This window comes from Mangifera indica, chromosome 3 (genome assembly GCF_011075055.1).
Source record: "Mangifera indica cultivar Alphonso chromosome 3, CATAS_Mindica_2.1, whole genome shotgun sequence".
Classification (NCBI taxonomy): Eukaryota; Viridiplantae; Streptophyta; class Magnoliopsida; order Sapindales; family Anacardiaceae; genus Mangifera; species Mangifera indica.
In genome coordinates, this window is record NC_058139.1 from 22,997,042 (window position 1) to 23,017,913 (window position 20,872).

Sequence of the window (20,872 nt, forward strand, 5' to 3'; positions counted from 1 at the left end):
CGAGCGGACCCCAAAAAGAACTTGCCAAGGTATATCTATCTTCTCTTGCCGTGAGTTTTAGATTTGATATAGTCGATACACTCCTCTTTCAGACCTTGACATGAGAGGACTTGTAACACGTTAAGCCTTTACATTTTCGCGCACCACAACCCATTACCCCTATAAATATTGTTTAAATGCTGACTGTTCAAAACTCGGACCGGGACCGTTGATTAGGTCAAGGTGCGGTGAGAAGAGAGCTTCAACTTGCCCAGCACCTTAAGCAGTTTTTTCAAACCGGGCCCCGTAAATGAACTGGACCACTATCTATCTTCTCTCTGTTCAAACAAGTTTCGCCAGAGTTAGATTTCATAATTTAATGCACTTGGGAAGGCTTCAACGCTCTTTCAAACTTTAAAAAAATCTTCTCAACAGACATATGAAACGACTAAAAGTCTACAAGGGAGAAAGATGAATGATGACGATGCTTTGGATTCTTGCTTCTTAGCCTGAGAAACTTAAAGGGTCTTTCTTCTCTGCTGCTAAATTTTGTAAATAGAGATGCAGCATCAACTTAGTGGCGAGTTGTTGTGGGCTCGGTCAATGCTTTTTTACCATCAAAAGGTACTTTTCTTTTATATCTTGTTTGCTTGATTCTCATTTCTTCATCATGGTGCTAATGAGCCTGTTTCAGTAAATTTGACAGTCAACTTTTTTCTTCAAATGATTGCGTTTTCTGTTTTGTGGGGGAGAAAATGAGCACCTCAATGTATCTGGGTTTAGCTGGATTCCTTTCTGGGGGGTTGCCGTTTCTTTCCTTTTTTTCTTGATGATTTGTTTCGTTTTTCAAGGTTGGTGTCTGTTTTGTTGTTTGGTGGTGTGAAATCGTGTCAATCTTAAGCACGGTTCTTGCTTTGACAAAGTTAAAGAGAAAGATGAAAACTTGTTGAATTTCTGTATTTTGGGTTTGAGGCCTCTCATATTTTTTCTTTCCCTATTTTTGGGCCATTTTAAGAACCTAAATGTTTGATCATGATTGAATAATCTACAAACATTGAATTGTTGCGCTTGTGATTTGGGAGGAAAATAGGATTATTTTATGTTTATATTGTACTTATTTTTTAGGATCGAGTGTTTTAGCTTGTTTAGTCTTTTATTTAATTCTTTCCCTATTGTTGACTTCATTTTAGGAGAATTTCAAGTGTGATGAAACATAATGAGAGTTAAGAATTGGTTCAATAAAAAATTCGGAGTCCAATCGAGGTTGAGGAAGATGATAAAATGCATTTGTTCAGGGGATGAACAGTTAAAAGTAGATGAATTAGTTTCTTCGTCAGAGTCCCTGGCAACTCGGGATTATTCTGCAAGTGGATATTCATCACGACCTGGCGAGATGGATTCAAAGGTTGATAACAGCAACATTGAAGAAGCAGAGTCATCTCTTCGCGAGAGTGGTTATCTGAACTATGAGGTTAGTTTCACTTAAGTATTGTGTCTCTCTTGCATTTTCCGTACATTGCTTTTGCTCTTAATTTGACTGTCATTTCTGCTTGACTTTTACTTAGCTGAATGAATTAGATCATTGTTAAGTCATCCTGATATTCTATTACCCAACATGGTGGTATGTTTGTGTGGTGGACGCGTTTCTTGAATGAATACTTTTATGTTAGATATGATGCAAGAGTGCTTCAGAGAACGTTTTTCCTTCAAAGTGACAAAACATTTCAATAGATCATAAAAAGAAGTGTCTGACTGATGTTTATCCATGTGTTACTGCCTATATAATTCTGTCTGTAATGTTATTTTAAGGTAGTATTATCCAAGATAACGGGATGCTAGATGGGCAATCTTCTTTCAACTTCAAGCAAGTTTTCTTTTCTTTTTGGTTGCCCCTTTGCAATGGTTTTTTAACAAGGATCAAAACTTGTATATAATTATTCAAATGCTTGGGAAATTCATCCTATTTGGAATTTTTATTTTCTTTAATGGTGAAAGTAGACTATGCAATTCCTTACACCACTCAAAGCAGAAGTGACATGGAAAATTATGGAAGGATTGTTTACTTCTGATGATCTTCAATGAGTCTTGATGTAAGTCTTGTTAGAAGTTAAGCAGGTTAATTGTGTTTTTGTCCTCCTCAAATTATCATAGTTCTTTATATGTTTTACAGCTACTTGTTCATTCTGATCAATACCCTTGGGTTTAGCAGTTTATTGTGGGAATTTTATATTCAATGAATTACCAAATATGGTCAGGCTTGCAACTACTGAAATCTTTCATCGATGTTGATGACTCACTACTAATGCAGATAATTCAACTATTTGACCAAGTTTTAAATCATATTTTTAATGATGTATATTGGAACTATTTCATTAAGCCTATTTGTTCAACCATTTACTATTGAAGTCAGTTATAATAGTAGATTATTGGATTAATATCTTCATGGCATTTCATAAATCTAAGCAATCATCTTGGTTTTAGGAAGCTAGAGCATTACTAGGAAGGCTTGAGTTTCAGAAAGGAAACATAGAAGCTGCACTTCATGTATTTGAAGGAATAGATGTTGCATCTGTGACTTCCAAGATCAAAGTCTCCCTTTCAAGAAGATGTGAACAAAACCGGCGCCACTCTCAAAGTGATACTGCTCCACCGATGTCTATGCATGCTGTTAGTTTACTTCTTGAAGCTATTTTTCTCAAAGCAAAATCATTGCAGGGTCTTGGAAGATTTGAAGGTGTGTTATTCACCTTATTCCCCCTTTCAATTGTGGTTATCCTTACATCAAATTGTAGTTTTTTAAGTTATTGTCCACCTTGTCTTAATGTTTTCTGGTCATGACATTGTTTCTTTTGAAAAATTTCTTTCCAGTAGAATTGTGGTGGATTCGGCATTCAAAATATTAAGTAAGAATATTCTTGTCGTTTCCTTTGACAAGTTTCAAATTTATACGTCTTTTCATAATCATCGAGTATCTTGTGTTAGTTTTTGTGGAATTCACGTAGCAGGAGTCTTCATATGTTTCTGAAAGTCTTTTTCTCACCCTTCTTCCCTCTCACATCAGTATATAGGCATGCAGAGACAAAAAGAAAGATCCTGAAAAATAATTTCCTTCTTGATGGAAAACTTTTGTCATAATCAAGGCATGCCTAATTTTTCTTCCTGGCCTGTCCTGTAGAGGCTGCTCAGTCATGCCAACTTATCTTGGATACCGTTGAACATGCATTACCCGAAGGCTTTCCAGAAAAGTACTCTGTAGATTGTAAATTGCAAGAGGTTCTAAACAAAGCTGTTGAGTTACTTCCAGAGCTATGGAAACTTGCTGGGGCACCCCAACAGGCTATTCTGTCATACAGGCGAGCTCTCCTCTATCATTGGAATCTTGACACAGAAACCATGACAAAGATTGAAAAGGAATTTGCAGTGTTTCTTTTATACAGTGGTACTGAGGCAACCCCTCCAAATCTACGTTCACAGATGGAAGATTCTTTTGTGCCAAGAAACAACATAGAAGAGGCTATTCTCTTGCTACTGATTTTACTGAGAAAATTTGTTCTTGAAAGAATTCAATGGGACCAATCAATCATAGAGCACCTTTCATTTGCACTGTCTATTTCAGGGGAATTATGGGCTCTGTCCCATCAGGTTGAAGAGTTACTTCCTGGATTCATGGAAAGAAAAGAAACATTTTACACTCTTGCTCTTTGTTATTATAGAGAAGGGGAAGACATGGTTGCTTTGAATCTTTTGAAGAACTTATTGAACCACATAGGAAATTCAGACTGCATAATGGAATTATTGCTGGCTTCAAAGATATGTGCAGAGAATAGCGTATGCATTGAGGAAGGAATAACTTATGCTCGCAAAGCACTTTCCAAGTGTCATGGGAGATGTGGCCAGATAGCCAGCATTGCAAACTGTTTACTGGGTGTTTTACTGTCAGCTCAATCAAGATTTGTTGTTTCTGATTCTGAGAGAACTTTGAAGCAGTCTGAGGCTCTTGAGGCACTGGAAGCTGCTGCAGGAATGATGAGAGAAACAGATCCATATATTGTATATCATCTTTGTTTAGAAAATTCTGAGCAGCGGAAGTTGGATGTTGCACTTTATTATGCAAAACAACTCTTGAAGGTTGAGGCTGGCTCTAATGTTAAAGCATATATCCTTTTGGCTCGAATACTGTCAGCTCAGAAACAGTTTGTTGATGCAGAGACTGAGATTAACACTGCTCTGGATCAGACAGGGAAGTGGGAGCTAGGAGAATTATTACGAACTAAAGCTAAAGTCCAGATCGCACAGGGTCAACTAAATAATGCCATAGAAACATATACACGTCTTCTTGCTGTTCTCCAAGTTCGGATGAAAAGCTTAGGTGCTGGGAATAATCTTCTTAAGGTATATATCATGAATTTTAAATGCATACATTGCCTGTAATTCTGAGGCATGTTAGACATTACATCTGGCTAACAGCTCATATGAAGTGAGACTTTCTTTTCAAAGATTAACTTGAGCCCAACATGTAATTCACGTTGTCAAAAGTTTGATTCAATAGTTGCTTGATTAATTACTTTCTTCATTCAATTTCTTTTCACAAAAACAGCGTGATCACGATAGAAGTTTGGAAATGGAAACATGGCATGATATAGCTAATGTGTACACTAGCTTGTCTCAGTGGCGGGATGCAGAGGTCTGTCTTTCGAAATCCCGGGCTATCAGTCCTTATTCTGCTTCTGGATGGCACTCCACAGGTATAATATGTTACAGCCTCCACAATAGGCCTTTTTCTGACTTTTGTACAGTTTATGGGCAAATGGGATTAATTTTGATGATTTTGTTACTTAGGTTTACTAAATGAAGCAAAGGGTCTTCACCAAGAAGCTCTAATTTCGTTCAGAAAGGCATTAGATGCTGATCCCACGCACGTCCCAAGCTTGATATCCATCGCCTGCACCCTTAGACGAATTGGTGGTGAATCAATGGTCACAGTGAGAAGCTTCCTCACTGATGCTCTTCGACTTGACCGGACAAACCATGCAGCATGGTACAATCTTGGGCTGCTATACAAGGCTGATCCTGGCGCATCAATGCTGGAAGCAGTGGAATGCTTTGAGGCTGCCGCTCTTCTTGAGGAAACTGCACCAGTTGAACCATTTAGATAACAAATTATGCATATAACTTCTTCAATCTAAGCCCCATATATATATATAACGTAAATGATTTATTGGATATATTAAATTCTTCAGGTTTACAGTAGTAGAAATGTAGTCATTTTGCTTCTGTTTGATTCTATTTTGCGTTTAATCATTTTAGGGCAAATGATTAATTTTATCTTGTTGATCTCTTGTGGTTGAATTCAAATTACCTGATTTTAATTTTATTTTAACAAAATGATAATAAATATATATTTTCAATTTTGAAAATACAAATTTTCATATTCTTAATTTTTATTTCAAATTTACTTTTCATCCATTTTCTTAAGGATTGGACTCTTAAAATTGAATCTATTTAAATAAATCAAATTTGAGCTAATGATTGAACCTATTTTTATAAAATTAAAAATAGATTCAAATCGAATCCGAATAAAGATTGGTTTAAACTTGATTTAAATCCATAACTCAAACTCAAGCTGGAAATGAGGTCATCAACTTGAACTCCAAATGGCAATAAGATTATCGGAAAAGTTCCAAGAGTTAAATTGTAACATTCCAAATTGGCACTGGAACTTCTATTGATATTATATTAATATCAATCCAGGTGCCCTACAAGATCAAGAGCCCAAACATTAGCAAATAGCATAGCATTTGGTAATTTATTAAGATGCCCATTCAGGCATACCAAAGCACAACTGTTGCAATCATCTCAGCAGAGTCCAGGAAGCGAGGACATAGCATCCCATAATTTGTAAGAGATCAAACTACAATATTAAACCATATTTTAAGTTCAACCATTATAAGCCTAAAAGGAATGAAGTCTTCACTCAACAAGAGACCCAATACAAAAGCTCCCACTCCCTTGATGCCACCAACTCCAAGATTAATCTATACAACCAGCCGCTTACCTATTCCGTGTTTCACCGCATGTTTTCTCTGCGACGCACGTATCGGGTTCTGTCGTTGTATCTTGGTCTGTCCTGAGCTCTCTGGGGCTGCGGTTCCACCCTCCTCTGTCTTTCAGGTGATCTCTGAACTATTTCTCCATTCACAAACAACTCAGCTGCAACATAAGTAAGAGATATATAAATCATTATCATGAATGAAAAGAAACGCCTGAACAAACCAGCCAAAAAATAACACCTTTTAGTCATACTATAAAAACACAAACCTCTTCGGAATTGAACATTTATATATTTGAATGTTTCAAGATACATAGCAAGCTAAAGAAACGAAAACTTGGGCATCGTGCTGAAAAAAATTTGGGAACTTGAAGTTCTAAACAAGGATTTTGCTGAAACAATCAATATACATGTATCATCTCCAATGATTCTAAAACTCTAAATGCAAAACACAGAAAAAACAATGAGGGAAACTTGATGTTCGTCCGTTAGCAGTCAAAGACAAGCATCATCCATTTGAGGATATTAGCAGTGCCAAGATGGACTGGGAAGAAAAAAGAAGAATACAAGTTATCTTACACTGTGATTCGAAAAAATTAGCACTTTAAGCCTTGAAATCAATAAGCATGTAATAAATTTTTTTAAGATTATCTTCATGGGGTCAGTATGGAAATGTGCTTTGTGTATAGGTTATCTGACTGTAAAAATGTATGTGGGTTATTTCACTGAAAATTTTTACATATTTGTGAATGTCTGATTCAAAAACCATACATAATGTTTCATCTCTACTGATCGGCAGCCCCATGAAATATAGAAAGTGCAGAACAGAAAAGAGAGACATTTGATTTAAGTCCATTAACATTCACAGCTAAACATTTTCCAATAAGACTCTTGAGCTTTGCCAAGACGGACTTTGAATGAAAATGTGCGTAAACTGTCATCAGTGACAAATCAATTCATTCGAGGTGTCAGCACACGATTGTTGGATATATCACCTAAAGATGATTGTCAACTATAGAGCGACGGCAGAACTCATCTTCTATCACAATTACAGATGAAAAGTTAGCAAAAAAGAGAGAATATTATACATTAATCTATATGCAAAAACATCATATTCCTCCCCTTTGTAACAATAGCTCCATGAAATACAGAAAGCACAAAACAGTCAAGAGGAGCATTTGATTTAAGTCCATTAGCATTCAAAGCCAAAAATTGTGTGCTAAGACTCTTTAGCTTTGCCAAGATGGACTTTTGAGCGAAAAAATGACAAACCATCACCATCAAATATATGCAATAGACATGCTATAGGTAGCTTTTCAGCTGGATGTTGCAAATATCTTGTCAAATGATAGACCCCTTCAAGTATACAAAAAGAATACTAATTTAGCTGTAAAATGTCCAAAGTTATAATAAACCCACATCAGCAAAGAGTAACTGTCGGATTGCCTTACCGCCATAATCTTTGTATTCAGGATCAACGTAGGAGTCAGGAAGGACAAACAGAACACCAGGCAACCCTGTTAACAAACAAAATCTATATTTTAAAAGGCTTAACTATCAATACATTTGTAGGAAACAAAATATTAAAAACAACACAAAACTAAACGAATCAAACAAGTAAATTGAAGCAATTTCAAATATACCTTCTAGCTTATTTGAGGTCTCCTCATCAATCTCGCAACCAAATCCGAAATACCTCTCGCATGAAACATTGTAGATTTTCTTCTTTGCTTCCTCTTCACTGATACACCCAACAACCAGAATATAATCGTGCATAAAGAGGACAAAAAAGCAAAATAAAACGGCCCCAAACAAAGCCCACTTCAATGAAGCTATCCATATCTATAATTTTCTATAGAAATTTTGTTTACCTTCCAACAACTTTAGCTAGGGTTTGAATATAACAATCAATCATTTGCTGTTTCGTCGCACCTTCACCACCAGGCTTGTCCATCACAATAAGCCAGTGTTCGTAGTCACATCCCGGAAACAGCGGCGCCATTTCAGTGGGAGGCCGGTCGCTGAAGTTTGAACTCGAGTTGAGAGGCGAGTAAGCGGAGTTGCCGGCGCGGTTGACACGGCATCGTATTTGGGAGAAGCGCGTATAGTGTGAGATTGTTGGGACGGCGCGCAAGAGCGGGGCGAGAGAGCGACGGCCCAAGAGGAGAGAGGGAAAAGGCGAAGGAGCGGTGATGGTTGTGGTGGAGTAGAGACGTTTGGAAAGTAAGAAAGTGAGTGTGGAGTGGCGCGTGCAGAAGCCGGTGATAGCGCGTGTTAGGTTTTGCGCCATAGCTGGTTGCAGAGAGTGAAGTGGAAACGAGGGTTCTAGAGAGAGGAAATAAGATGAGGGTTTTGGAGAGAGGAAATAAGATGACGGTATTTATATGGTATTTGGGATAGGCTTTTGGTTTGGGCTTGTGGTAGAGAACTATACATTACATACACATTCTTGGGGCTACTTTCAGATAGATTTTGAATAAGGTTAAGTTCTAATTTACCCGAATTTAGAATGGTTATTTGCGCTTGAGTTGTTAATTAGTAACATTAAAGACAAATGAGAATAAGAATAATTGTCCAAGAAAAAAAAAAGATGAAAAAAATTGTTGGGATGCAATCATCTAATGATCAATCAGGTAAAACACCCGCGAGGATCTCCTCCCAGTAAGCAAAACCATAAGGAATGCTTCAAATGCTGCCGTCATAACTTCTTTCATAGCTAATGCCTGCACTTGATCATTGAGAATAGCACTCAAAAGAGTGAGATTCTGCTTCATAGTGGGCAATGCAGGCTTAATTCTTGCCTTGGCAACGTTATAAAGATGAGGCTTTTGTAGAGGACAGAATTTGAGTCAAGGAAGATGAGGCGATATGCTGCAACTTCTGCTACATGTTGGCAGGCTGATTGAATAGCATTTTTTGCACCTCTGGTCCACACAATGACTATGCGATGAAGGAACAATTGTAGGAGAAAGAGTTAGTGTTTTTTTAAGGGACTGGATATGGTTGAGAAGATAATGCAATTTGTTGAGACGAATGTGAACTCGTGTCCCTCGACTTGTTGATGGGTGTGGATGGAGACCTTCATTTGTTGCTTGAACTTGATTTCCATCATCAAGAGTAACCGCACAAGGGCTAGCCATTTTTCAAAGTTTAACGAATTTAGAATCTGTGTGTCATCTTGTAAGAGGAGGAAGTGTGGGCAGATAGCTCTGCCTTGCTTCTGAAAATAATTTGAACAAGTCATGATATATACAGAGTTGAAATTTGAAATAGATGCAGGTACTCAGTTGCTTATAAATCTTATAAAAAAGATGAACCAATATCAAAAGGATTCTAGTGCATATGAACAGGCTTTTTAAGTTTCTTATCTTAAATGACATAATAGTAACTATCCCTAAGTTACTCTATTGGCAATTAGTTTAACAGTTTAATTTTTTAACATTTACATGAATTATTTACCTGTTATATCCCCTTTTTATATTAAAAAAAATTATTATTTTTTATCAAATCAGATTCATATAATTATCTTATTTTTATATAATTGGTATAAAAAGTAAATCTTTGATTTATTATTGTCTTTAATATTGTAATTATATATAATCATACTTTTTTTATCTTACAAATATAAAAGATTATACCAAGGTAAGACATAGAACTTTCGATAGTCTGACTATGAATTTTTCTTAGGAAGACTGTTTGCAATATTTACTCATTCTTTGTTAAAATTTCCCAAAGACGTAATAATATAACACCTCTTCTACCTAGTCCATATTTTTTTAGATAATTGCCTCTGTCTTTTTTCTTTTTCAAGATGTAAGACTAGCAAATTGTAGCTAGTGGAGATGAATGGATACTATTTCATTTAAAGGGTAAATAAGAAAATTTATAAAATACGGTGTACATGAATGATTGTAGAAAAAAATGGTTTACTCATGAGTAATTAGGACTTCAACAGGGAAATAAGGATTGACTAACTTTTATTATTCATATTGTTTTGGATGAAAAGATGTTTTATCTGTATTTCAAGTTAATCGAATTATATCTGTGAATTAGAGTGAAAAGAAGTTTTTACTGTTTAAAAATAGTTATTATAGGAAAGCTTGGATTTCAATTGAAATATGATTAGAATACAAAATTGAGGTGAAAAATTTTGTTATGCGTAATGTTTTAATGCATACTCATGTGACGTTGATTTTCAGGTGGGAATTTGTCATGGGTAGGCCCATAAATAATGTGCATAAGAAATTGCGCCTTGGGAGAGTAAATGGGCAACCTAATTCTTGCCAAACCAAAACACTTGAAGAAAATAACCCATTCATGACTAACCTAACCGAAAACCAACCTTAACCATACCAAATTCGTTAAGAATAATAATAAGCTCAAGAATTACTACCTTAGTGTGCATGAGTTTGATAGATAAACGCCAATTTGAGTTTAAAGTTATCTTTTTGAAATAATCAAGTCTGAGCCTAGGTTTGAGATCGGAGAGAGTGGTGGGCTCAGGCTCAAGCGACGGCTCCTCATTAGAAGAGCAATTAATTGTCTTTACACTGCCCCCTTTAGAGTCCAGCTGTATAAATGTCCTACTGGTAATTATCCTGAGACACAATAAATAGATAGGTGAGAAGCTTCATCACTCGTATACTAAACTTTCTCCACTCCAGTCTCAGCTTAATATCCATGGCGATTGAACAAGTCATTCAGGATTACACACAGGATGGTACAGTGGACCTCAGCGGAAACCCAGTCCGCAGATCTAAGAGAGGTGGATGGCGAGCTTGCTTCTTCGTTGTTGGTACATACATATAAATATCTTATATATACATTTCTCTCTTCCTGTATATTCAAGTAGGTAGCTATATAAAGGCCAATATGCCATAACTTGAAGCACCAGATCATGTTGTTCTTGAGTTTAACATGTTCATCATCATCATCTCTAGGCCTGCATTTTTTCATTTTTAGCAGAATGTTGTGATTGAAATATGTTGTTTTTACAGTGTATGAGGTGTTTGAACGCATGGCGTATTATGGGATATCGTCAAATCTGATAGTGTATCTGGCCGAAAAGCTCCATCAGGGAACTGTGAAGTCGGCTAATAATGTCACCAACTGGGTCGGCACCGTCTGGATCACTCCTATCTTGGGTGCATATTTTGCAGATGCTCATCTTGGACGTTACTGGACCTTCCTCACCGCTTCTGTAATTTATCTCTTGGTATGTATAATATTTCATTTATGTATCTCCATGTATTAATACTCCTACATAAAAATACATAAGACCTGTTACATGAGTTTACAAGTTTCAAATATCATTAGGATTAGGATTAGATTTGAACAGAGCTACTTATGCTTTACTTGGTGTTCAATTTAATAAACTGAATTTTCAGTTTGACAATTCGGTTTAAGTTTATCTCAAATTTTTTTCTGTTGACACTATTCTTTTCATCGATAATATTATTAATTAAATTAGTGATACTATTTATCACCTTTTAATAATATTTTTAATTAAATTGAACAAGTTTAAACTTAAATTAATTATTTTAGCACTAACACATATTTCAACCTGACATTAAATATCATAGGCAGTGAGAGATATATTTCCTTTTTAATTGAAAATGATCAATCTTAGCTGATGAAAATATACTTGTTAATTGTTATGAATTTTGTTTGACCAACCATTTTTGTTTTATAAGGCAAGGCAGGAAGCTGTCGTTTACTACAATATTGAGTGTTTGTTGTCTCACATTAATAATATCATAAAAACCTACAGAATGATCGCAATGTTCAAGACCAAACACATGCCTATTCCAGTTCTTTGTCTTGTCGGTGTCCTGTCAGTTCCATTTCCGAACAGCATTTCTTAGTCTTACCCCATTTGATGTAGGAAGCAACATATCTCTCCTATTATTATGTGAGATTTGTTTAAGGGTGAATCTCAAATCAATAAAACACGAATGAGAAACTGAATATACATACATATTCGTATCGTTTAAGAATAATACGTGAAGATTTGATTTTCACTTGCAGGGAATGTGTTTACTAACATTATCAGTATCCCTCCCGGGGCTAAAGCCGCCTGCCTGCAGTGAAGTCAATTTGGAAGACTGTAAAGAGGCGTCCACATTACAATTAGGAATCTTCTTCGGTGCATTATATATTCTAGCTCTGGGAACCGGTGGAACCAAGCCTAATATATCCACCATAGGTGCAGACCAATTCGATGATTTTGAGCCCAAGGAGAAGGCTCATAAGCTCTCCTTCTTCAACTGGTGGATGTTTAGCATTTTCTTTGGGACACTCTTTGCCAACACAGTTCTGGTGTACATTCAAGACAACGTTGGCTGGACGTTGGGCTATGCCCTTCCAACTCTAGGGCTTGTGATATCCATCGGGATTTTCATGGCTGGCACACCTTTTTACAGGCACAGAATTCCTACAGGGAGCCCGTTTACAAGGATGGCAAGAGTCATTGTTGCTGCCTTGAGGAAATGGAACGTGAGACTGCCTACCGACCCCAAAGAACTCAATGAACTTGACTTGGAAGAATATGCAAAGAAAGGGAAGTTCAGGATTGATTCTACTCCAACTTGGAGGTTAGTCCATCTTGGAAACAATCATAATTAGCTCTGTTTTCTTTTGATCAGATATGAATATTGTAACACTCCTAGGTTGATGCTCCATTGATAAAACATAAAATGACGTTCGGATATGTATGAGTATCCTGTATTGCTCAAGGTAAGATAAATCACATACTTTGTCATCTCATAAATAGTCAAAACCTATTTTGGGTTGAATACTAAAAACAAAACTGTAACAGAGTGTGTGTCTAAAATGAATAATGCTAGTGGGTTAAGTTATTGAACAAAGATATTATAAATAGTATCATAGTTACTTTATGTGTCTTCTTGAGAAATGGTAGAGACAAACTCTCAACGAGGATGTAGTGTCCCGTAAGGAGATGTCATCCCACATCGCTCCAAAACTATCAAGACCTATTTTGGTTTATAAAGCCTGAAAACAAAACCATGAATACAAATGTGATGAAGTTTGTGTATGTGTGCAGGTTTCTTAACAAAGCTGCTGTGAAAACAGGCTCAACTGATCCTTGGTTGCTATGCTCGGTGACTCATGTGGAAGAAACTAAACAAATGTTGAGAATGATCCCAATCTTGCTTGCTACATTTGTTCCAAGCACAATGGTAGCTCAGATCAACACCCTTTTTGTCAAGCAAGGCACTACTCTTGATAGAGCTGTTGGCAGTTTCCAGATTCCCCCTGCAAGTTTAGCTGGATTTGTGACTATCTCAATGCTTGTTTGTGTTGTTTTATATGACCGATGCTTTGTCAAGATTATGCGAAGGTGGACGAAAAATCCTAGAGGCATCAGTCTCCTCCAAAGAATGGGAATTGGTCTTGTTGTGCATATCATTATCATGATAATTGCATCTCTAACAGAGAGATACAGATTAAGTGTTGCCAAGGAGCATGAAGTTGTTCAGAATGCGGGTAAAGTTCCGTTAACGATATTCATTCTTCTTCCACAATTCGTGCTTATGGGAATAGCTGATGCATTCCTGGAGGTGGCCAAGATTGAGTTCTTCTATGACCAGGCACCGGAAAGTATGAAGAGTCTTGGAACTTCTTACTCCATGACTACTTTAGGAATTGGAAATTTCTTGAGTAGCTTTCTTCTTTCGACAGTTTCTCATATCACTCAGGAGCGTGGACATCAAGGATGGATCCTGAACAACCTGAATGCTTCTCATTTGGATTACTACTATGCGTTTTTTGCGATACTGAACATCCTGAACTTTGGTTTCTTCTTGGCTGTGTCAAGGTCTTATGTCTACAAGGCTGAAGTATCGGATTCAATGGAGGTGCTTACAAAGGAATTGAAGGCTATGACATTAACTGTCTGAGAAATGAGTACATTGAATCATTCACACAGAAGAAAAAATCATGACTAGACTCGGAATTAAAAAGAGAAAACAGCAATAATAAATTGATTGAAGGTCTGCAAGTATCTTACATGTATGAGCAGCAACATAAGGTTGTTATCATATTGCCAGTTTCACATTTATATGGTGAATCTCTGTATATCATCATTTCTGAAAAATTTGATGGCCCTAGACAACAAATACAACTTGAAACTAAATTGAACAATGACTAGAGCTGTAAAGAATGAAGCCCGAAAATTCTACCTTAGGTCTCTCGACCTCCATTAACATGTACATATAGAATTTGAGTCAAAAAAATTTTGACAAAATGTGCTGCCTATAATATATTCATCTAGTTCCGTTTTCTGTAACATGATTAAAAGTCGGTAGTATAATGTACAAGTATGATCCCTCTATTTGAAATATATAAGAAAGGGATCATCTTCATCTCCTTTTCGCCATCTGGAACGACTTCTTCAAAAACTGATTTGCAGGTCGATCATTTCTATGGCACAATATTCTTAGTATTGTGTTTGGATCTGATCGATTCCACCGGCCTGTTGTTGGTGGCATTGGTAGCTTAGCCCCTGTAACCCCAACTCCTGCACCACTTGTCTCACTGGAAAGAATGATGAAATCTTCTATAAGTTGTTCAGATTGCTGACCCATCAATGCTATTACCCCTTCAACTGTTTCTGCCTCCCGGTCTGCCAGATCTTGGGATATTAATCCTTCTCCACATGTGCAAAATACTTTCTTCAAGCTGTCAAAATCCTCTGCAATCATCTCATGATCAGCCAGGTAAAACACCCGCGAGGATCCCCCAGCAAGCAAAACCATAAGGAATGCTTCAAATGCTGCCTTCATAACTTCTTTTATAGCCAATGCCTGCACTCGGTCATTGAGAATAGCACTCAAAAGAGTGAGATTCTGCTTCATAGTGCGCAATGCAGGCTTAATTCTTGCATTGGCAACGTCATAAAGATAGAGGCTTTCGTATAACACAGAGTTTGAATCAAGGAAGATGAGGCGATACGCTGCAACTTCTGCTACATGTTGGCAGGCTGATTGAATAGCATTTGTTGCATGTTCAAAGTATGAAGAGCAGCTCTGGTCTGCACAACGACTATGTGATGAAGGAACAATTTTAGGAGAAAGGGTTAGTGTTTTTTCGAGGGACTGGATATGGGTAAGAAGATAATGCAATGTGTTGAGACGAATGTAAACTCGTTGTGTTCCTCGACTTGTTGATGGGCGTGGATGGAGACCTTCGTTTGTTGCTTGAACTTGATTTCCATCATCAAGAGTAACCGCACAAGGGCCGGCCATTTTCCAAAGTTTAATGAACTTTGAATCTCTGTGGCATCTTGTGAGAGGAGGAAGTGTGGGCAGATATCTCTGCCTTGCTCCTGAAAACAATATGAAGTCATGATCAAATCAATATATAGTTGAAAATTGAAATTGAAGTGCTCGGTTTCTTTGCTTTTAAATTTTACCACATGATGCAACAAAGGTAGTGTATTCTCTAAAGAGATGCTGTAAACCATCTGCAAGATCATGAACCAAATCATCTGTAATTCCTATTGGTTTTTCAAAGAAATCATCAACAATTTCCTGTGCCAATTTCATTAGCTCCACAGCTGATTGTGCATATGGCTCTGATTTAGACTTGGGATTCCATGTCTACAATGAAAAAAAAATTGCAGTCAATCCATAAATTAAATATCACTAACCAGAGATTATCTTTAATTTTTATAACAAAGGCTAATGCAAACATACTTCTGAATCTTTTGCTCTGAGACAAACTTCTTTCCCTTTAGCAAGCCTCTCATCAATCCACAGTTTCAGAAGCCTCAAAATGATTGAATCAATTTCATACGGGACCATTTCTCTGACAATGCCTATGCCTCCATCTTCACAGTCAACACTATCTTCCACCACCATTTGAACCAAAACCTTTTCAAGCTTTCCAGCTCTCTGCAACACTGTAACTGTCTCTTGTTTTAGTGTCCCCATTCCAGCTAAATACTGTTTCAAAACGGCTCCATAGCACTGGTGAAGTGTCACAGCTGCAACCCCAGCTGCATTGCTGAGCCATTTCTTTAACACAGGACTAAAACTTTCCCTTTCTCTCAATGCCAAATCTTCTGTCTCTTTTGCCAACTGAAGCAGCACTTCTGCTGCCCCCATCTCTTTCCCATCTTCATCTTTAGTCATATTCTCATTCTCAATAATCTTTGTAAAAGCGTTTTTCACCGAGGATCGAATATAGCCATCGACCCGACTCGAGGTTGAATCCATGACAAAGTTTACTCCATCAGTGAGTGTAACATCTTCTCCCAAAATGCTTGAAGCCAACAGAGCCAAAGGCAAAAGGTTCTCAATTTGGCTGACTGTCCCTCTATGGAAATGTTCATGATAGTTCATCAATCTCTTATCGGCCCACCCTTGCATTGAACCCAACATTGAAGACAACATCTTCACATAATGCGCCTCTCGATCAGACTTCTTGGCATCATTGGCCAACTCCGCCATCATCGTATGCGCCGCGCAAAGAAGATCAGGCTCCGATAAGGAAGTGACAACGTATTGCTTAAACAAAACCCATGTGAAACACAGATTATGAATGGGCCTGTTGAGTCCCAATGTCGACCATGTCTTCTTCATAAGCTCCAGAAGCTCGTCGACCTCGTCCAGAACCAGAGTCTCGTCTTTTAAGTCGAATACGGCTTGAAGAAGAGAAACGTAGAGGTGGACATTGAGCGGGTAGCCATCAGCCCAGTGACACATATCGGTGGGAGTTCCGTTAGGGCTTCTCCATGCCAAGGAGACCACAGTGTTGCTTAGCGTTCTCATTGTGTGGGAGTTTTTGCCGGTGTCTATAGGCTTGGTTTCACTGGCACGGAGGATTTCACGGAGGCAGGTGGCGAGTGAGTTTGAATCGTCAAGCGGGACTGAGGGGTAGAGGAGGAGTCCAGTTTCAAGCATTTTGAGCTGCCGCCTTTGCCAAAAATGGTACTCATTATAGTCGTTGAATTCTGATGGTTTCAGATGACGAATGAGCTCCAATGGCAGTACTATCGTCTCTGCCCGTCTTCCCAACTGCATCATAAATTAAAGCAGTTAACAACACAAAATGCCAGTTTGGAGAGGTTGAGTACTTGTGATGGCATTGATACTAAACCAATATGAAGGAATAGTTTGTTAGGTTATAATTGAATTTTGATAATAAAATGAAGACAATAATCCCACAATCCCATTATGTCTGATTTATTACAACTTACTTGACCAACCAGGGTTCTAACAAGAGTCTTCCTGAGCCTAGTGTCACTCTGCTCCGTTACCTTCATCTGTTGCCTCATGATCTCCGCCGACGTCATCGGCCGTCTCAGTCTCGGCAGAGAGGGGAGCGTGTTGAACCCATTTGCGGGGCTTGTCTTCTCGTATCCACGCGGTGACGTTGGCGCCGAGGTTCCCCCACGAACGGGAGACATCGTTCTCGACGGTGACTTCCTCAGCATCTTCAACCCCAAGGCCCGCTTAATCCTACTGGTCGGCGTCGTCTGAACCAGCCCATTTACACGGCCCCGAGTTGTTGGCGAGCCTGAACTCCATCCACCTTCCCCATTACTAAAATCACTTGAAGAATAAAAACTGAGAGCATTCCGTCCCCCAAAACCTTGTAAAAATTATTAAAAAAGAAAAAAAAGAGACCTTGAGAAATTTCATTTTCTTCTCTAAAAATAGAATCAATCTTTGAAATGGGAATTAACGAACCTGGAGAGGATCTGCAGGAAGTGAAGAAAAGCTCGTAGGCGGTTTGACGGATGTCATCAGGGTGAATGTTGTCGAGTTTACCGAAGGGGGAGAAAAGGTCGGATTCAGCGGTGGCGGGGCCGGAGAGAGAGTCCCGGCAGGTCATTTAAAAGAAGGAAAAAGTGAAGTTTGAGATGTGTTCTGGCGGGAGAGAGAGTGAAGAAGAGAAGAAGGTTTGCATGGCTGATGAGATGATTATTAAAGATGGAGACAAAGACACAGAAGGGAAATTGATTTGTGGTGGTTTTGATTTGAACATGACAACGTTTATTTGTTAAAAAAACAAAAGAAGCGTATAATTCGAGGAAGATTGGATGGTAATCACGCCCGCCATGAATAGCATTTGTTGAATGTTTTTTCATTCCCCATCCCGAATATTGCTCTTTCTATTCTTTTTTCGTTTTCACGTCAAATAATTAATTAATTAAATTACTGTTGTTATTTTAAATAACCAATTATCAGATCAAATCATAATTGGCACAAAAATGAACTTGTCTCTTTTCTTAATTAAAATTATATTCCTCCATCACTTGTATTTTGTAGCCTGCTTGCTTGCTGGATCAAACTTGAAAAAGAAATCAAATCCACGAGAGAGAGAAAACGCCAAAACATAACATTCCACTTTCCAAACTCCTTTATTAATTAATTAATTAATTTCATGATAGAATATACATATATATATATATAAAATTCTCGGATATATCCAAACTTTGCTAGATAATTGTGGTATCATTTCCACTTAATTGCTCTTTATACATTTCAGTAAATATTAAGCTTATTAGATTCATTTTCAACATTTGTATAAATAGATTAATATTAATCATTAAATATATTAGACTAAGTTTCAAAGTTGAAATTAGGAACTTACGGAATGACATAAAAAAAAAAAAAAAACTAATTAAGTTTGAATTTGAAAATGTGTACTTGTAATACACTTTGTCTCATTCCATCGAAACTGGCCGAAATTGAATGACATTCGTTTGCTTCTGATTTGAGCACATCACTACTGATTTGGATGTCTACTCCAGTTGAGATTAGCCAAAGCCAAAACTGAAGAGCAGACAAACGTGCCACTCTTGATTCGTACGAAGAGCAGACATTTGGGAGAAGAGCGTCAACTTTGTCTTCATCTTTGTTTGAGGGAAGAGCAACCAGATGTTGTTTAGTTTGGTTGGTTTCGACGAAATGAAACTTAACATGGAGAGAGAGAGCTGACCAACGCATAAGTGGAAAGACAAAGTTGGCTGATAGGATTTCAATGCCAAAAAAAAAAAGAAAAAAACTTTAGAGGAAAAAATAAACTTTTTAAACTTTTAAATGAAAAAAAATTATTAATTTTTTTAAATTAAGAGAAGAAAATAAGATAAAATTTTAGTTTTTTAAATATTTTTGTTAATTATTGGTTGGATATTTAGGTTTTTTAAAATTTTGTGGATGAGAGTTATTAATAGACTAATCCTTGGGTGGGAATAAGTCTTTTGGCCTTTGAGTGATTCAAATAGAGTAGCAAATAAAGCAAAAAAAGAAAATGGCATTGTCCTCTAAATCATAAATTCTAAATAAATAATTGATAGAATTATAAAAAAAAAAAAAAGCTAAGTTGTTAAACACAATTAAAAATTAATTAAGAGAGTTTGAAATTAACAAATTGAAGAAAGTTTGAAGTTTTCAATAAATAAGATTTTTTAAGTGAAATTTAATAATTTTCTTTAATTTGAATACGAATATAACCAATAGAAATACATAAATAATTTTATATAATTTAAAAATAAATAAATAAATAAAATTTAGATGCCGGACCCACTATATTTGAAGTATTTTCTTTGATTATATTGATTTGAATTATTATAAATTAGTACTATTCAATTATTTAATTAAGGGAAAAAGACTATGTCCCACCCAATTTTTAGGTCATTCTCAAACCTACACCCACGGGAGATGAAAAACCCTAATTCTCATTCATAGATAAATTTCTATTAATTTTTTCTGTTAAAAGAAGAGATAAAATAATCATTTTACTGTTTATATTAAAAAGTTATAAAGTTTATTACTCCTCGCCCCCCTAAGTTTTAGAAACTAACATTTCATGTTTACTTAAAGTTTTTAAATTTTGAAAAATAACATTTTCACCCTCAAACCTAGGGTTTCCATATTTTTTAAAACTTAACCGCCCCTATATCTTTCAAAAATAGTAGTTTCACCCTCATTCTTTAACTTCACCTTCCGACGTCGTCTCCAGCCTCCTCCTTCTCTTAGTGCGACGACGGTAGTGTGATGAAGAGATTTTCATCTTCTAGTCGCACAGTGTGATGAAGAGATGGAGATCTCTTCGTCGCACCATTGTGAGACGAAGAGGTCTCTTTTCGTCACTCCACCCAAACGATAAAGGATGATGTTTCGTCGTCCTTCATCGCTCGTCAAATCATCCAGACGTGACGACGAAGGACGATAAACCGTTGTCCTTTGTCTGCTCTTCTAAATCTGAACGACGTTTTATCGTTTAGATCTATACAACGAAGGGTCGTTCTTCGTCATCCTTAATAGTCGGAGATGAAAGATCGATGGATCGATCGTCGGTGGTGGCCAGAGAAAGAAACAAACCCTAGGGATGAAATCTAAACTTGTCAAACTTTGAGGATGAGTTGAGGTGTTAGTTTTTAAAACCTGGAGGAGGAAAATGGTAAAATTTTGAAATTTTAAAGTTTTAAAATTTTTAGGTAAAATAATGATTTTACTCATATTTCTAACTAAAAATTTGGAGGACAGTTTGGTTATAGGTGAGAGTTTAGATTTTTCATCTTTCGTGGGTGTGAGTTTAAAGTTAGACTAAACATTGGTGGGAAATAGTCATTTTCCCTTTAATTAAATAAAAAATTATTTTATCGTAAAAAATAACGGGGCAGCCCAACCCAACCTGATACAATATGGATTGTGTCATAAGGTCTTAATAGCTGACAAGAAAGTTTGACCCGTAAGACCCAACCGGATGACAGATAGGGCTTACCCTTGAGTGATGACACATCTGGCTCTGGTGAAAAATAGGTCAGGTGAAGTTTGGCATGTATTAAATTTAAGTTGTCATTTCGATTCC

General features: G+C 37.0%; 4 protein-coding genes across 5 annotated transcripts; 2 read left to right on the plus strand and 2 right to left on the minus strand.

Moving 5' to 3' along the window:
* The first annotated feature begins 199 nt into the window (after window positions 1-199).
* LOC123210052 (protein NPGR2-like) lies at window positions 200-5,253 on the plus strand. 2 transcript variants are annotated; one of them, XM_044628214.1, is made up of 6 exons: window positions 200-603; window positions 1,170-1,450; window positions 2,461-2,713; window positions 3,155-4,371; window positions 4,577-4,724; window positions 4,819-5,253. In XM_044628214.1, exons 2-6 carry the CDS (start codon window positions 1,196-1,198, stop codon window positions 5,133-5,135), a joined length of 2,190 nt encoding a protein of 729 aa, XP_044484149.1. In that variant the 5' UTR covers window positions 200-603; window positions 1,170-1,195; the 3' UTR covers window positions 5,136-5,253. The 2 variants fall into 2 exon arrangements, with proteins under 2 accessions (XP_044484149.1, XP_044484150.1); XM_044628215.1 differs by having other exon boundaries at window positions 202-603; window positions 1,275-1,450.
* Window positions 5,254-5,758: 505 nt separating this feature from the next.
* Window positions 5,759-8,394, minus strand: LOC123212279 (multiple organellar RNA editing factor 2, chloroplastic-like). The gene is made up of 4 exons (XM_044631372.1): window positions 7,900-8,394; window positions 7,672-7,769; window positions 7,480-7,545; window positions 5,759-6,189 (listed from the first exon to the last, which is right to left on the minus strand). Exons 1-4 carry the CDS (start codon window positions 8,316-8,318, stop codon window positions 6,047-6,049), a joined length of 726 nt encoding a protein of 241 aa, XP_044487307.1. The 5' UTR covers window positions 8,319-8,394; the 3' UTR covers window positions 5,759-6,046.
* A 2,111-nt stretch (window positions 8,395-10,505) lies between these two features.
* Window positions 10,506-14,104, plus strand: LOC123210310 (protein NRT1/ PTR FAMILY 5.2-like). The gene is made up of 4 exons (XM_044628585.1): window positions 10,506-10,823; window positions 11,026-11,243; window positions 12,056-12,621; window positions 13,092-14,104. The coding sequence occupies exons 1-4, from the start codon at window positions 10,709-10,711 to the stop codon at window positions 13,945-13,947; spliced, it is 1,755 nt and encodes a 584-aa protein (XP_044484520.1). The 5' UTR covers window positions 10,506-10,708; the 3' UTR covers window positions 13,948-14,104.
* Window positions 14,105-14,201: 97 nt separating this feature from the next.
* On the minus strand, window positions 14,202-18,122 carry LOC123210309 (protein unc-13 homolog). The gene is made up of 5 exons (XM_044628584.1): window positions 17,743-18,122; window positions 17,250-17,644; window positions 15,745-17,067; window positions 15,462-15,648; window positions 14,202-15,374 (listed from the first exon to the last, which is right to left on the minus strand). Exons 1-5 carry the CDS (start codon window positions 17,885-17,887, stop codon window positions 14,410-14,412), a joined length of 3,015 nt encoding a protein of 1,004 aa, XP_044484519.1. The 5' UTR covers window positions 17,888-18,122; the 3' UTR covers window positions 14,202-14,409.
* Between the last annotated feature and the right edge of the window lie 2,750 nt (window positions 18,123-20,872).